Here is a 17,046-nt window from a genome sequence, read left to right on the forward strand (position 1 = left end):
AGGAACTGTGTTGGTAAATTTCTGTTTTATTTTTAACACATCATTTTTTATTGAATATGTCAAATTCGGGATATAGAAAAACCGGATGTCATTGATGTCTTAGAAACATGGTTAACGTCAGAAGTGTTTGATAATGAAATTCAGTTGGTTGGTTTTCTATCCAGTAGGGCTGATATACTAAACCGTAGGGCAGTTGGGGTTATTCTTCACCCAAAAATTCCCTTAACCATGTGAGCTGTTCAGACAGTGAAACATGATTCAGGGACATGTGAACTGGTGCGTTGCAGGTTGAGATGTAGACAGCAAAATATTGAATTATTTGTCTCATATCGCAGTCCAGAATATATAGTGAACGACTTTTTCCTAAGTAAACTGAAATCCGGGTGTAATAGGAGGTAATAGCCTTATTGTATGCAACTTTAATAACCGTTTATAAACTGGGTAAACAGAGTAGGGTCATTGAAAATATCATTTGACTGTAATTGTTAGAAACCACAATTGCACTAGCTCTATTTCGGCACATTAGAGATCCCCTCAGGTATGACATACAAAACTCGTCTTTCTTGAACTTAGTCTTCACACACGGTGGTGTCGTTCAAATAACTTTCCTCCCACCACTAAGGAGAAGTGATCACGCAGTCATCTTATTCATGTTCATGGCTGAACTGGCCTGTCAAATAGTTGCGCTGGCCCGTCCTAACATATAGAAGGGAGGCATGGGGGCGATTAACTCTGAGACATCGTCTGAAAACCGAATAATTGACTCAGAGATATCAGTAGAAGAGGCGTGGACTCAATTCAGGCAGTTATACAATCAGGTAACTCAACCATTTATACCCTAAACATTCCCAAAGAAGAAGAAACATGGCCATCCCTGGATAGGCTGAGACATTCCATATTTACTAAGTTAAAAGAAGAAATGTTGGAATGTTGGCATCAGCCTTGGCACAACAAGTACTATGGAATGCTGCACGTCTGTAAGAAATAAGTGTATTATTAAAATCCGGGAAGCTCAAACAAAATATGAAACGCGGTTGGCACAATCTGCAATTAGGCAGTCTTAAAGGCTATTCTCTTATAAAAATTACAGAACAAGGACGCAGCATTGGATTCCCAGACTAATTATGAAAGGGAGTGGATCTAAAAAAATAGAGTATGATCAGGAAAAAGCGAAGGCTATAGCAAAATATTGCGGGGCAGTATTCACTCAGGAGTCTCTTCTAGACGAAAAACTAGACCGAAATAAAAAGTCAATAAACCATCCGCTCACCGTGGACTTTGATCGAAACGATGTGCTTGAGGCTCTCAACACTTTGAACACGTGTATGTTGACAGGATGCAATCGTCACTTCAATACATAAAACAGGAAAAAGATAACTTCCATCGAACTACAGGGCTATCAGCCTCACCAGTGTTGTAGTTAAGATACCGGAAAGAATAGTCAAAAAGACCATAACGACATTCCTAGAAGCCAACAACTTGTTAAACAACGAACAACATGACTTTAGAAACGGTTTGTCTTGCACAACAAGTCTCCTTATTAGCGAGATAGTAATGGTTAATGGCTCTAGACAATGGAAAATCAATGGACGTTGTCTACAGAGACTTCACTAAAGCATCTGATCAGGTGCAAACAAATTGACTGCTCCTGAAGCTGGAAAGTCTTGGCAATGACGGACCTCCTCTTAAATGGCTTAAGAATTTCCTGGTAGGTCGAAGACAGAAAATAAGAATACATTTCAGGTGCTCCACCTAGAAACCAGTACATAATGGAGTACCTCAAGTCTGTCTTAGGTCCTTTACTTCTTATACTGTATGTAAATGAACTCTCAAGTACAGTCAAGTCCACAATGCTACTATACGCTGATGATGTAAAATTCTGACAAGAAATAATAGGAGATGCAGGTACATGCGCACTTCAGGCTGACTTAAATATTGTGATTAGCTGGTCTAAGGAGTAGCTGATACCCATCAACGAGGCCAAGTGTGTCTACATTCACTTCGAGAATACAAAGATAAATAGGTACAGCCTAGAGGAAAAGCCCGTGCCCGTGGTCCAGTCTCACATGGATTTTGCGGTGACAGTAGGTCGTGACCTTAAGACCACGGCCCACTGCCGGGACGTTAAAACTAAGGTTTTAGATCTATATGATCCTTGAGACGGACATTCATCAAGTCAGCTACTAGCATGTTCACCACAATATACAAATCATTAATGAGAACTAAGCTTGAAAACTGCGTTAAGGCTGCAAACCCCTGTTTAAAAGGTGAGTCAGATATCCTCTAAAAAGTACAGAAGGTAACTACCTGTGCAGTTACAGAACTCTGGAGTTTACTATACAAAGAGCTGCTCGAAAAGCTAAAACTCTCTACTCTGTCCTACCGTAGATTAAAAGGTGATCTGATTTTGTTGCATAGAATGCTAAAATAGGATTTCGGACATAATATATACTCTCTTTTTCTTCCCACCAGACCGGGACGCCTCAGAAAACATAGCAGATGGGTAGAAAAGCCAAGAGCGGACAAAATACCCATGGCATACAGGTTTTCACATTGAGTCATCAATTTATGGAACCTGTTACCCGAAGCAGTGGTGTCCGCACCTTCAATTGACTCATTCAAGATAAGAGTAGACACTCAGTGAGCCTGATAGGATGAGTTTACCAGAATCTACCAGTGCAGTAGATTTAGTATGAATCCATTAGTCTTTCCTGACCTTTGGTTCAAATTACTAATATATTTCGCTGCTGTTTCCACAGCTGTTTGTATATCATTCCAAGTAGCATCTGGGTCAGCCTCGTCTTCAGAACTACCTAAATGTGACCTCAGTTGTTCCTGGAGTCTGCGTTTCGCTTTTTCATCATTGAGTTCACATCTAATAGGTCTAATGGGTGACACACAACCTTTTCGGGTAATTTTCGTGTGAGCTCCAGATCGGAATTACAAAGTTTACCATTAGTTGTAGCGAAGTGAATAGTAGTATTACAAACTGCCTGTCCGATCTTACCACACTTAAAGTACTAAGCATGACGAAATACACATGAATTACGTGGGTGGAATTGGCCACAGGACAAACATCTATCTGCTAATCTTCGTGACCTTCCTTGAAACTCCTCAATGAATTGTTATCTGCATAACATTGAGTACCCATTAGTTTGGGATGACGTAATAATGCAGTGGAACACATGATGTTCTGACAAGTCATTTTATGGAGGTTTCTTTCTTTACTTCATTCGAAACTTGTACACTTTACATGGTCTAGTATTAGTTCCTTGAGAGTTACATAAGGAAGTGTAGTGGGCTTTTCTGGAAATGTCAAAGTTTTTAATAAGCTGTATGCTTCTTTTACAATTAATGTAAGGAAATGAATCACAATATTAACATCTTCAACATCTTCCTGGATCGTAGTCCAGGTTTCGAACCTTCCCATATAATCCTCAAAAGCATCGAAATTCGAATGCATGTCCAACTGTTCCATCACAGGCTCCATAGAGACGCCAATGTGATGGTTTGAAGTATTTGAATTGTATTACAAACTAGGAATCATAGAAATAACTCAATTGGGACCAAAGAGAACTAGTTGAGCAAAAATGAACGTATTGTATTTGGAATTTCTAAATCAGGTAGTCAGTGAGTACAAAAGAATTCTTAGTTCATACAAACAGCACAGTTTCCCAAGTTTTACGTCTGCCTGATCTCAATTTTAACTACCATTGGGTTAGAAACCACAAAATGAAGAATCAAAATTTTGTGATTTGTCTATGTGTACAATGTTTCGATAAAAAACACCGAAAAGAGCAACGTATTTGCGTCAGGCATCCGTAACATGTCATTTTTCGATGAGTAGTGAAACGTATCCCATCCAATAACTATCAAGTCTAGACATTATACACCTCAAAACCTCTACCCATAAGTCGTACATATATTTCTATCCAACCATCATCGACTTATGGTCTAACTTAACTCACTATCATTCCGTTAAAAGAGATTTGGACAACAGCATATTCAAACCCTGAGTATCCGATATCTCTTTGGTAGTATTACGAATTACTAGTGCCGTAATCAAGCAGTAAAACTTCGACGAGATACAAAAATTAGAACTGATTACGTCCGAATTCAAAGTTAGGAGTGTATTAAAATATAACCACAAGCCGAGGCAAATAGTAGAAGGTCCAAATTATAAACTAGATAGAATAACTACCAACCGAAGTTGAATATTTAGATGCTAGTACATCTCAGTTTCATGTTCTTTATGGGATTATCGACAGCACAGGTAGTCATGTAAAAGGTTCATTAACCACAAAATAATAAATGTAAGCTAGCATAACTTTTTTCCTAAACACTTAATATTGGGTCGGTCAGTAAAAATTTTCGTCTAGGAACTGAAATTACACCGGTAGACACTTCGAGAAAGAACACTAGTCAACCGAATTAATGTAGAGGAGGATAAAGTGTCAAGCTCACATAGGCTAGTCTAGCTTATGGACAGACCAGTTTATTCACTATTTTCAAGCCAAATTATGGTGTTATCAGTTATTCGCTCATTAAATCTCAACGTTTCTCATATTAGCGCGTGTTAATTGCTCACTCTATTTATCCTGCGTCTGTGACTTATTTTTGTTTGAATATATATATTGAGTCATATTCGGTCAAAACGAGTTGGCTTACTCGCCTTCACCGCTGCGCGTTACTTTGTTTCGATTCGTTCCACTTCGCTTAGTTGTCTATGTGGATTAATGAGTGTACGTATTGAATATTCATTTTCGTATTTGGCCTATTCTATTCCGTTTTTTCTCTGATGCAAGTCGATAGAAATATATGAGGGTTGGCGGCATGTATATTTTGATAATAATCAGCATACTATTTAACTGGGGTCAGATTTAGGGCCACTAAATTACAATCATCATTGTCGAAGACTTGGGGTTGGTACTTAATCAATGAAATATCACCTTTTTTTACATGTTTTCATACACCTATGTCATTAAACGGGAACGTCTTTCATTCTGTTTTTAACTGTTTGAACCACTCAATTCATTGCCTCAAGATGAAAAGTTATGTGTCTGAGAAAAGTTTGTGGTCGACCAAAACTGTCAAAAGAAAAATAATGAAAAACTTATTGGAATAAGTGAGATGACTAATAATATACAAAAAACAAAAATAATGGTTTTTACTTATGTTTACAGTTGGAAGTGTGTTGTGTTTTTACATGCGAAATTCGCAACTGTGATAGGCAATAGTTCTGTAGCAAACAAGGACACAAGTGAGAACAATCGAATGTATGTGAACACAAAATTACAGTATCTCTTAGTAAAATTGAGGATCATGCAGTAAATACTTCATTTACAAAATGTCGCTCAATCGTCTCAGACTTTATTGTTCTTTCATTTCCACACCAGTCATTCTCTTTTCTTCGACTTCTTAACTTTCTGTCGCCAAGTATATCACTTTTAACTCCTGATACATGCTGATAATATCTGTCGACATTCGTAGAACTGGACACAGTCCCAAATACAATACATATACATGAATATGTATAATCTAGGATAATGTGTATCAAGGATAACCGAGTGATAACGTTATCAACGGAATCTTTAAATATATACGCGGACCATATTAGAGATCTGTTTATGTGGCACATGATTTAGAAGAAGCAAGATGTGCGTGTGCAGTAATGCATTTGTGAACGATAATCAGCGTTGTGCAAGCAGTAGAAACGAAAAAAAACGGAGCGAAATTTAAAAAATAACATTTCAATCAATAAAAGCGATTATGCAAACTCAGTGGACTTGTGAAAAATACGAATAATAACCGCCACATCCAAGTTTTTGCTCGTTCCCGTTGCTGAAGTACGGTATATCGATCTATTTGCAATTTACGAACCCAACTTGACAATAGAATCAAACTCCATTTTAGGTACCAAAGTTTATTCGCAACTTACAAATAGTCGACCCAAATGTCGTTCTAACAACAATAATTATAACAATTGCAAAACAAACCAGTTTAGTAGGTTCCCGGAGCAAAAACATCTAAATACCAAAACAAAGACAAAGAGAAAACAAAATGACCAAAAATAATGATGTACACAAACAAATTCAGAAGCGGAGTAAAAAATACATCCAAGAACACAGTGAAATTAAGAATATTTAATATAAAGGTTTTAATCAACCGATTGTCTTCAGTTTTTCTGTAACAATAACAACAATTGCCTTCGAAATAATGATAAATTCTTTGAAAATAATTTATTGGCTAACTTCGTCACAGGGTTAAGAACTCACAGAGATTTCACGAAAAATCACTCGCAAGTCCTTATAACTTTTTATTAAAGACCAGAAGATTAGCGACCAATAACAACGGTGACGCAGCCAGCCTTTTGGCTGAACAATACCTTCGGAAATTTCACCCGACCCACATCAACTATATTGATGAAAGCTTCGTTTGCAACTGCACAGGACTTTCCGGAGTGAATCTGAGCGCTGACTTGGTGTACCGCAAAACGCAGCACCTAAGAAAAGACACTTAATAATAATAATCTATTCTTAAATAACAGTTTGTTTCATGAGGCATGCCAGTTTACAGGCAAGATCAAATTGTTACAAATGATACAATATCCACTGTAGTAAATTACTTAGCTGGGTTGACGATTTATAAGATATGAATGCAGATAGTTTTAATCATTTTCACATTTGGCGCGCTTCATGAAAGTTGCGTTGCAAATGTGCAACTGTTGGTCAAGGATAGGTCCATTGAAGGTGGGAGCTTCTAAAAGTCGCAACCTTATGTCCCTTTGGAATGTCTAAGGCTTTGAGGATGGTGCAGGATGAAATCTTTCATTCCATATCACAAGGGGGCTGAAAGAGGGAGCAAGTATAAGAAAGGACGAGAGGCAGAGTAGCCAATATTCATGAAGGAATGTTTAAGGTATGATTACTCAGTCTAATTTTCTTTTATTAAGGTATTTGTTAAGAAAGAGCATTTTAATAGGTTAAAGAAAATAAGTGTTAACAAGGTGTGAGTGGACATACAACTGACAAATGGAGGCGATTCGGAAAGGAGCTGAGAGTATGGGATTATGTGTGGTTATAAAATAAAATATAGTGCTAGAAACAGTATTGTGATATACAATTGGCTATCTTCCTTTTTTATTGAAGCCATTAGAGCCCCTTTCATTTTTTTGTATTATTTTTTTTCAGGTATCATAGGGTCTTGAGTAGGCTTCGTATATAAGCGAATTGTCTAGTTTGTTTGTAATAGGATTACTGGGTAGGTAGTGAAGCCAATTCAACGTTCGTAACACGATTTAAAGAGGTATATTGCGTAATAAATCAGCATCAATACCATAAGTTCGTGACATCCCACTTCACCTGGCCCGGATATGGTTCATTCTGCCATACTGAGGGAAGCAGCTTCAATCTTGGCAACACCACTTAGCGTGATGTTCCTGTTGGAATGATCCACAAAACTTCTCACAAACGACAAGAAAGGCTCAGGAAACACTAAGAACTCATTTCATCCTATCAGCTTCCATTTGAAGTTTTAACCAGAAACATCAAGAAAGTGAGAAAAAGGTTTCTAATTGGCTGATTACTATGCTGTACTATGTTTAGTAGCGTTTCGCAATCTTCGGAAAACCCAAGGACATCTAAGATACTTTAAAAACCCTATAATTCTGTACTAAAATGAACCTTCCGAGTAAAGTACTTCTCGCATCCTTTGCGCCTTTTCTCTCATGTTCAGGTCGCTGTGTATTTCTAGCTTGGTGGTTACGAGAATAGCTTAGGAACCGGATATAACGTTCAGTTAACAAGACTTATCAGTCCTCACACTCGCTAAGCCAAGGCAAACTACCAGAAATTCGGAGACCGTCCCACATCACACCAGTTTCCAAAGGAAATTGACGTTACGAACTTTCAAGCTACCGACCGGTGGTCCTTTTCTCTATACCTTCAAACATTATGAAGTCCCTAATATGCGACGGTATACACGAGTATTTATTACCCTCAAACTTCTTTTCACCTCAACAGCATGGTTTCAGGAGAGGTCATTCTCATATAACCAACTTGCTGACCACGGTAGACAGATAGACAACCATCCTTGATCACAAGAGGAAGGTTGTTGTCATATATCTTGACTTCTCAAAAGCGTTTGATAAATTCAACCACATATGTCTTACCAATAAACCCGAACGACTAGGTATCAAACCGCCTTAGGTTGATTGTCCCACTTCATATCTAAAAAATCAACATTTTAAGATGAGGGTTAACTTCACTTTCTCTCGGGCTATGGAATGCCTCTGTGGTGTCTCTTGGGTTCAGTACTAGGACCTCTTTTTTTCTTGACTTATGTAAACGATCTTCCACAATAGGTATCGTCTGACTTATTGATTTTTGCTGATGATATGAAACTTTGGGAGAGACACGCAACCAAGAAAATAAACTGCCGCTTCCGGAAGATCTGACTCGACTTCAAAGCTGGGTAGATGACAATGAACTTTTCTTTAGTCCATCTGAGACATGTTGCAGACAACAGTTACAACTTAGGAAACTTCTCTCTAGAAATATCTCAAGTTAAAGAGTATTTAGGAGTGCTGGTACCCTATGATTTGAGGTCTTACGCTGTGACAAAAATGTCTTTCGAGAAAACCTTGCACTGGTAACACTGGAGTGCATTTTGGGCCAATTTAAGGGCAAAACATTCCATATAATCTTCAACAGCTTTATTCGTCCCCACTTCAAATACGGAAACATAATATCTACTCCCTCACTCCAAAAGAATATGGACACTTTGGAGCGTATCTAACGGTGAGCCACGAAATCAGCTCGGGGACTCAAATCCAAGCCTAATGAAGAGCGCACTCAGCCAATAGACCTTTACCCATTTGACTATAGGCGTCTTAGAGGTGACCTTCTAGTGGTTTACAGTATTCTTAACATTTCTGGACATCCCCTAAATCATTTACTTAAGTTCATCTCCGACACAAAACTAAGGGGTGAAGATGCCACAGGTATTCGGAGTTTGACAACGCTTGAATCAGTAACACCTAATATGAATCGTACCCACCAAGTGAAATCAAAAGACAGAAGTGAGGAGGTTCGAAGATATATTTGATAGGCTATCAGTATATCGAGAATCGTCTGATCTAATCTGGATAGCGATTGCAGGGGAAGTTTAGCACGGCGTTCCCACTCATGATCTGGTGCGGATACATGACCGAGCGCCCTCAGCTAGGTGAGTCCACTAAAACTAATGTGGTCAGCATCCAATGTCGAAAACTTACAGAGCTATTTATTTTGGGAATTTATTTACCGCTACATGAGTAACACCCAGAAAATAGAGACGCAACACAGCGGAAAGGACTGTAGACTCAACTTCTTCGCTTTAAGAGTTATCAAATGCTGGAATTCGCTGCCGGTTGAGCTAGTCCAAGCGACTTTTTAGGAGTCCATTAAGAGGCAATTTGACATATTGTTGAGGACTAAGGTTAATATCTTCCTGTGACCCCTGCTACTTGACACGGAAGCCTGTTAGGCGAAAGCTTCTTCTATTACGTCCACAACCATTTGAACCATTTGGACCATTTTGATTTACCAATTTCTTTTTCCTCTACTATAGTTAACATACCTAGGTTCCCGCTTTGATTTATTGGTGATCTACTGCTACTAGACACGAAAGCACGTTAAGTGAACGCTTCTTCTATTCCATCCACAATCATTTGAACCATCTGAATACAGTATGTTTAAAATATTCGAAAAGGCGAAAACTATGCTTTTGCGGATTTTCAAAGGTTTCCGTTACTGTGGGTTTGTCAACATCCCTTGTCTTAAGTAGGTAGATCGATAGTTGGCTGGTCCGCGTTGATATTCACAGTACGTATATTAATCAAAGTCGGTCTTCCATTAGATCTTCATTAGTAAAATGAGCAACATTTATCTCATCCCTGAGTTTCTGTCACTAACCCATCAGTTTATATTTTTTTACGGACTGATCAAAAACCATGTTGGGTATAGTAAAAAATATCATGAAGGGGGAAGAATACATTTAAGTAGAAGGTCTTATGTCCTATTGTATAATATCTTACATTTAGCCTCGCCAGATTTTTATCTGTGCTCATTAAAACGAAATCAGAATTCCAGCCTGTGTACATACGATTATGGATGGTAATCTCTTTGTAGTGACTTTGGGTGTATTTAGTTCATCTACCCTTACTAATTTAAATGTAGGAGACAGGAATTTGACCTTACAACTTCCTGGTGATACTTTGTTGGACAGCTAAAGAGTAAAGAAATTAGTCAGATATGTTTCTATGTTTAGCCAAAGTTGGAATTTTAATAATATCGCCTTCATAGAACTGCTTTCATCCCACTGTCAGTGTTAAGATAACGCCTTTGAGTTCTTTGAACTTGTATACGCTTTGATTGTCTGGTCGATATTCGTCAGGTTCTTGGATCATGATAAGCTAATTTCCCAATGCTTAACGATGAAATATTTCATCCCTATCGTGGAATATCCGTGGATTATCCACTTGGCTTGCGTTTAGGCCAGTCATGACGCAGATCCTGGTTAAAATAAGCTAACCACAGTGGTTTCTTGCAAATCAAAAAGTTTTGGTTTGGGCGGAATACCAACGAACTGACAACGACGGAGCGTACAGGCAATATAAACATATCAGGAACATATGCACGAAGGCTATAAGAGAAGATAGGCTTCAGTACCAGACAAAGCTTATGGACAAATTTGCCTCTAATCCTAAAAGCTTATTCCGTTATGCAGCCTCTCTTCGTCAAGCCAAAACTGGAGTTTCCCAACTGGTAGGTCTTAGCGGCCCGACCAACAACGATGGCGACGCCGCCAACCTTCTGACTGAACATTACTCCCAGACATTTCAACCGACCGACATTAACTTTACTGATGACAGTCGTTTGCGATTCCACAGGACTTTCCGAAGTGAACCTAAGCTCTGACTTGGTGTTCCGGAAACTGCAGCACTTAAGATTAGACACTTCTCCTGGCCCGGACATGGTCCATTCCGCCATACTGAGGGAAGCAGCCTCAGTCTTGGCTACGCCGCTTAGCGTGATGTTCTCACACTCGCTAAGCCGAGGAAAACTACCGGAAAATTGGAGGTTGGCTCACATCACATAAATTTCCAAAGGAGGTCGACGCAGCGAACCTTCAAGTTACCGACCGGTGGCTCTTCTCTCCATACCCTCAAAAATTATGGAGTCCCTGATATGCGATGGTATGAATGACTATTTACTGTCCTTAAATTTCTTCTCACCCCAACAGCATGGTTTTAGGAAGGGTTACTCTTGTATTACCAACCTGCTGACTGCGGTGGACAGATGGACAAGCATCCTTGATCACAAGGGGAAGGTTGATATCATCTACCTAGATTTCTCAAAAGCTTTTGATAAGGTTAACCATACATGTCTTATCAATAAGCTCAAAAGATTGGGTATCAGACCACCTCTAATCGATTGGCTTACTTCATACCTGAAAAATCGACATTTTAAGGTCAGGGTTAATTTCACTTTATCTCAGGCTATGGAATGTCCTAGTGGGGTCCTCCAGGGCTCACTACTAGGGCCTCTTCTCTTCTTGATCTACATAAATGATCTTCCTCAACAGGTAACGTCAGACTTATTACTTTTTACCGACGACGTGAAACTTTGGAGAGAGATACGCAACCAAGACGATATGCAGGCACTTCAGGAGGATCTAACTCGAATTCAAAGTTGGGCAGACGATAACGGACTTACCTTTAACACTTCAAAGTGTAAAGTAGTCCATCTGCCACATGTCGCAGACTACAGTTATAACTTAGCTAACTCCTCTCTAGTAGTATCCCAAGTCGAAAAGATTTAGGAGTCCTGGTGCCCTACGATTTAAAGTCTTACTGTGACAAAAATGCCTTCCGAGCAAACCTTGCACTGGTAACATTAAAGCGCATTTTTGGCCAGTTTGACGGAAGAACTTTCCATATAATCTTCAACAGTTTTATTCGTCCCCATTTAGAGTACGGAAACATAGTATTTCCCCCCTCATTCCAAAAGGATAAGGACACCCTGGAGCGTATCCAACGGCGAGCCACGAAATCAATTTGAAGACTCAAATTTAAACCTTACAAAGAGCGCCTCCATTCACTTAACCTTTACCTATTAGAGTACAGACATCTTAGAGGTGACCTGATGGCTTATAGTATCCTTAGCACTTCTGGACATCCTCTGAAACACCTACTTAAGCTTAGTTCCAACACTAATCTAAGAGGTAACACCCAAAAACTGGAGACACAACATAGCAGAACGAACTGTAGACACAATTTCTACTCCTTAAGAGTTGTCAAATGCTGGAATTCGCTGCCGGCCGAGCTAGTCCAAGTGACTTCCCAGGAGTCCTTTAAGAGGCAACTTGATCTATTCTTAAGGACTAAGGATAGTATCGCACTATGATTTACTAATATCTTTTCCTGTTTTATTGTTAACATACCTAGGTTCCTGTCTGGAGGATTTGGTGATCCCCTGCTACTAGACACGGAAGCCTGTTAAGCGAAAGCTTCTATTCCGTCCGCAACCATTTGAACAACACGTTCTAGCGGCTGCAGACAATCATTTTTACGATAGTAGCCGATATCGGTCTAGGATAAAAGAATCAGTTTGTGACGGTGCTGTAAATAAGGAATATCTGCGTATGACTAGTATATTCTGACTTATCAAGACTTTGTGAGTGAGGTCATGGAGGTTGTGTAACTGAGTATCGTGTGACAATTTTAGTCTTCCTACCAGTTATCTTCAAGCCTTCGACATCAAATAAAGGACAACTTGATGTCGAGTCACTTAGCCACGCAGTCACATTGGAAAGTAGATTGACAGAACCTTATCGACACTGAATGTTAGATAAAATGTGATCTGCAATTAGTGTCACTAGTATCGTTGTCATAACAGTTTAGCGGCCATCTCTCAGATCTCTAAGTGCCTTTGTGCAACCGAGGCTGTGATTAGCCTGCTCGCTCTCGAAATGCTCTTAAATACTCCTATATACCCACTTCCTGAAAAGTCCTACTCACTGCTTCCTTTCGGTAGGGATGTAGTTTATGGGATTAAGAGGACGAGAAACAAATATCCGGGTTGTTGAATGTGGAGGATTCACCTAGGAAAGTTGTAAAACCCTGATTTTAAGCTAATGGTGCACATAGGCTCCAAGATTCTAAGAGATCGAATGGTATATTAACCTATCCTAGGTCACAGGCTACCATAGGATCGCATCTAACGTTGCCCCATTGCCTTGTGGATAAGGCCTCTAGGCCAAAGGCTCGGGATTGGCTCTCTAAGGAAACAACCTGGTTAAGTTTAAGGACTCGGGTAGTATTCTAACCCACACAAATATGAAACTGATTATCAATGAAGGAAACAATTTTACTCACTTTCGCTACCTATACAAATGACTATTGTAAGTACTTAATTATATCCAGATTTATTCTACGCTTCATCCTTTTGTTCTTTTTCATTACCTTCCTGTACTTATTTTTGTTTCTCAACTCACTAAGCTCTTCACCTATAGTTAAAATCCTATTCTATCTAAAAAAAACCTAAGTCACAGATTCTCATTAGGAATGTTTATCCACCTAGATTCGTTGATAGCAACTTAACACCTAGACACCATCATGAAAAAGCACATACAGTACAAAAGAAAACCCCTTTTTATGAATATGGAATTCAAAGGAGATAAGGCTGCTGAAATCCTAAATAAACGGATTTCAAAATCGTTGAATGAAACATTCTACGCAGTTAAGCTCTGGATTGTTTTCTCAAGCCAGCCTACTTTTACAACACTGGGAGAAGCTCATGTCTGCACTCCTGGTGGTCAGCAGTTAGGAGTAGTTGAATGATTCATGTACCTGGGTGGCTGCCTGAGTGCTTGTGCTAACGTGACTGGTAAGATTTGATGTTAGGCAGGCTGTAAAAGGTCGGGTTTGTAACGTGTCGGTGAGAGCAGTTTTGCTCCATCCTTGTGAAAGCTGCCTTCTCGGAATCCAGGATGTTAGGCAACTCTCTGTGTCTCATTGTCTCTGAGGAATTGCTGACATCCAATGTTAAAATTATTTTAGTGATGCGGAGGTTCGGTGTTGTGTACTCAAACACAGTGGCAATGATTCCATTATTGTCACCATCTTGAAACACTGATTCTGGTGACTTGAAAATGTAATTCAAATATCGTCCTAGCGACTTCCACGTCCCATCTTATTTGCCAACCCTGGGACCGGCTGGAAATAGCGGAAAGGTGATCATTTTATGACTTGTTGTATGGGTACGAAAGAAAGCTGTACCGGATTGGGACCTGTTGGTTGTTTATAACTCTTTGGCTGGGGTCCTAGACATAGTGCAACTCAGCGTCTTGAGAAATTATCAAACATGGCTCAGAACAGAACCCAATGGCAATCATACTGTAGTTCCTTTTTAAAAGTGAGGGGAAATTTGTAACTAAAAGGATTCTTTTCGATTGTATTTTTGTTAGCGAAACTGCTCTCGTTCACTTATTTCCATCTACTTATTGTTTTTGACTATACTAACCTTCCACTATCTCTTCATAATCTCATTGTGTAATGCATGTGTGTTTTGGTGCCCATTTGTACCAGTATTTATATGCTTAAATAACAATAATGAGATCTATCAGCTTGCTTATAGGGTGTAAAGACAACCGATAGTCTACATAAAGTTAGTGATCAAAGTAGAGTATTCGATCTGTATTCAGTTTTTCATTGACGCACTATAAGCATACGAGGTTACTCTGTTCACGATCAACTGACGTAACTTAAAGTCAACCACATTGATCCAAATACATATTTATTTTTCTTTCGTCCTAAATCTAAAATCTTAGCATTATGTCATTATTTTAATTTTCCCATCTCATTTGTACTCTTGGAACCATGTTTCAGGTTTCCGCCCCATATAGTAGAACTCTGCCTGGAGCCCCTCTGAGGCTATTGCGGTCCTAAGCCCGGATAAAGGAGGAGGGTGGGGCATAGGGTTAGCGACCCCTTCCCGTAGAAAACTAAATCGCCAAAAGAGCACTGACCAAAAAAAATTATTCCGTACACTAATTTGACTTTTGTTTGTGTGTGTATATGTGTGTGTTGACCACGTCGTAGATACTAACTTATATTCTTTCAAATAATTTGACGTCATTAAGCAATACACATAAGAATATAAATATTAAAATGTGTTTTTTTTCTTTTTTTTTTATAGTTTACTATTACATAATAATCAATGTCAACGGAAACTTCTAGTTCTATATCATTAAAAGGTTCTGCTGAATTATTAACAGATTATTTTTGTATGTTTATCTATTCAATTTGCTAATATTATTCTTTATTAGTTTATGCATTAAATAGTATTTTATATCAACGTGGTATTTATCCATCAGCATCATTTAAACAAAATATTAAATATGATTTAAGTGTACTTGTTACAACGGATGAAAATCTTATCAAATATTTAAATGTTATATTAAATCAAGTAAAAAGTAATGTTTAATAGAAATTAATTCAATGAATACCATTCTCTCTCTATATATATGTGTGTGTGTTAAGATTGGTTAGAAGATGGAAGTGTACATCGACTTGCATTAATAATTAAATCAGTAAAAACTGATGAAGTATTAGAAAGATGGCAATTTGATATGACAACTGAAAAAACAGATACTAGGTAAGTTTGTAATATGTTTATTTTTTTTGTCGTGTTTTTTTTCTCTCTCTCCCTTTAGTAATTCAGTTGGAACAAAATCTTTAGCACAAATACAAAGTGAAATTCAAGGTGTAATACGTCAAATTGTTGCTTCAAATACATTTTTACCAGTATTAAATAGTTCATGTAAGTATATTTATACTTTTATGCTTAAACTTATTTGATGTGATTAATTCATTATTAAACTAGTTAGTTGATCATGAATACAGTGAACGTGAGTGCTGTTAGAGGTATAAGGGGGGCTATCACTTTCCGGTTACCCACACTGTGAAAGGGTTCTCCTGGAGGTACCTGAAAAGGAAATTGGATTAGAGGTGGTCTTAGTTATTTGAGAGCGTGACCGCAGTTTCCAAGGGACAACTGCTTAAGGTCGGTCACACATGACTCTTTAGTGAGTAATTTACATGTTAGCTCCGTACTTGTTGAGACCTTACCTCTGGAGACGGATATCCATGGGATAAGGCGAGGTATGCATTTTCAGGGTCGAACGTTTCTAACCCCACCCCTTCTTTTGGGAAGGCAACACCTTACTGCTGTCACACCTCTGTATAGTCATCAGTACGACTTCGTTTTCGCACCTTGGGTTTGCTGCTTTTAGTCTTACCGTTCTTCAACCGACCTGTCTGGTATGGCAGGACCTTGAGAAACGATTTTTCCAGCCAGTATAGCTCGATTGATTCATCACGATAGGCAAGCTCGATCATCACGTCAAGGTAGCAACTGCTTTTATGAGTCCGGTGTTCGTCTTGCTATGCTAATGAGGTATAGCAACTTGGACCGATGCATATATGTACCTGGTCCTACGTTGTAATCGACTGAAAATAGTTAGTTTACACATTAATTAGACAGTATTTAAAACTATTGTTTTGCTTATTTTTTAAGTGTATAAATCTATAGATAATTAGAAGCAAAAAACAATACTGCTCTGATTTTTCAGTGGTAAAGGGATGAAATAAGAGATCCTAGAGAAATTGTAATTACTCATAAATCATCAATGTTGATGAACTTATCTATTTAATTAGTAAGATATATATATGTATTTGATTAACAGGCACTTTTGAATTACTAGTCTATGCTGATCGAAATGCAAATGTTCCTACTTCTTGGGAGGAAACTGGTCCACAATTCATTGTTAACTCTACAGAAATCAAATTACGCTCAATCTCTACAACATTACATAGAGTTGATCATACAGTCTCATATAAACGTTCAATTTGATAGACATATTTTGTTTTGTTATTGTTTTAACTGGAGAAATCTGAGATTATTATTATGATTATTACTATTTTTATAAAAGTAAATATACTTT

The 17,046-nt window shown here is 38.4% G+C and overlaps 1 protein-coding gene across 2 annotated transcripts; it reads left to right on the plus strand.

Annotated features, from left to right (window-relative positions):
- The first annotated feature begins 9,759 nt into the window (after window positions 1–9,759).
- On the plus strand, window positions 9,760–17,046 carry MAD2L1_1 (MAD2 mitotic arrest deficient-like 1). 2 transcript variants are annotated; one of them, XM_051210242.1, is made up of 7 exons: window positions 9,768–9,863; window positions 12,488–13,443; window positions 15,240–15,327; window positions 15,370–15,516; window positions 15,584–15,698; window positions 15,757–15,863; window positions 16,789–17,046. In XM_051210242.1, the coding sequence occupies exons 3-7, from the start codon at window positions 15,261–15,263 to the stop codon at window positions 16,953–16,955; spliced, it is 603 nt and encodes a 200-aa protein (XP_051070213.1). In that variant the 5' UTR covers window positions 9,768–9,863; window positions 12,488–13,443; window positions 15,240–15,260; the 3' UTR covers window positions 16,956–17,046. The 2 variants fall into 2 exon arrangements, with proteins under 2 accessions (XP_051070212.1, XP_051070213.1); XM_051210243.1 differs by lacking the exon at window positions 12,488–13,443 and having other exon boundaries at window positions 9,760–9,863; window positions 15,370–15,698.

This window comes from Schistosoma haematobium, chromosome ZW (assembly GCF_000699445.3).
Source record: "Schistosoma haematobium chromosome ZW, whole genome shotgun sequence".
Taxonomy (NCBI): Eukaryota; Metazoa; Platyhelminthes; class Trematoda; order Strigeidida; family Schistosomatidae; genus Schistosoma; species Schistosoma haematobium.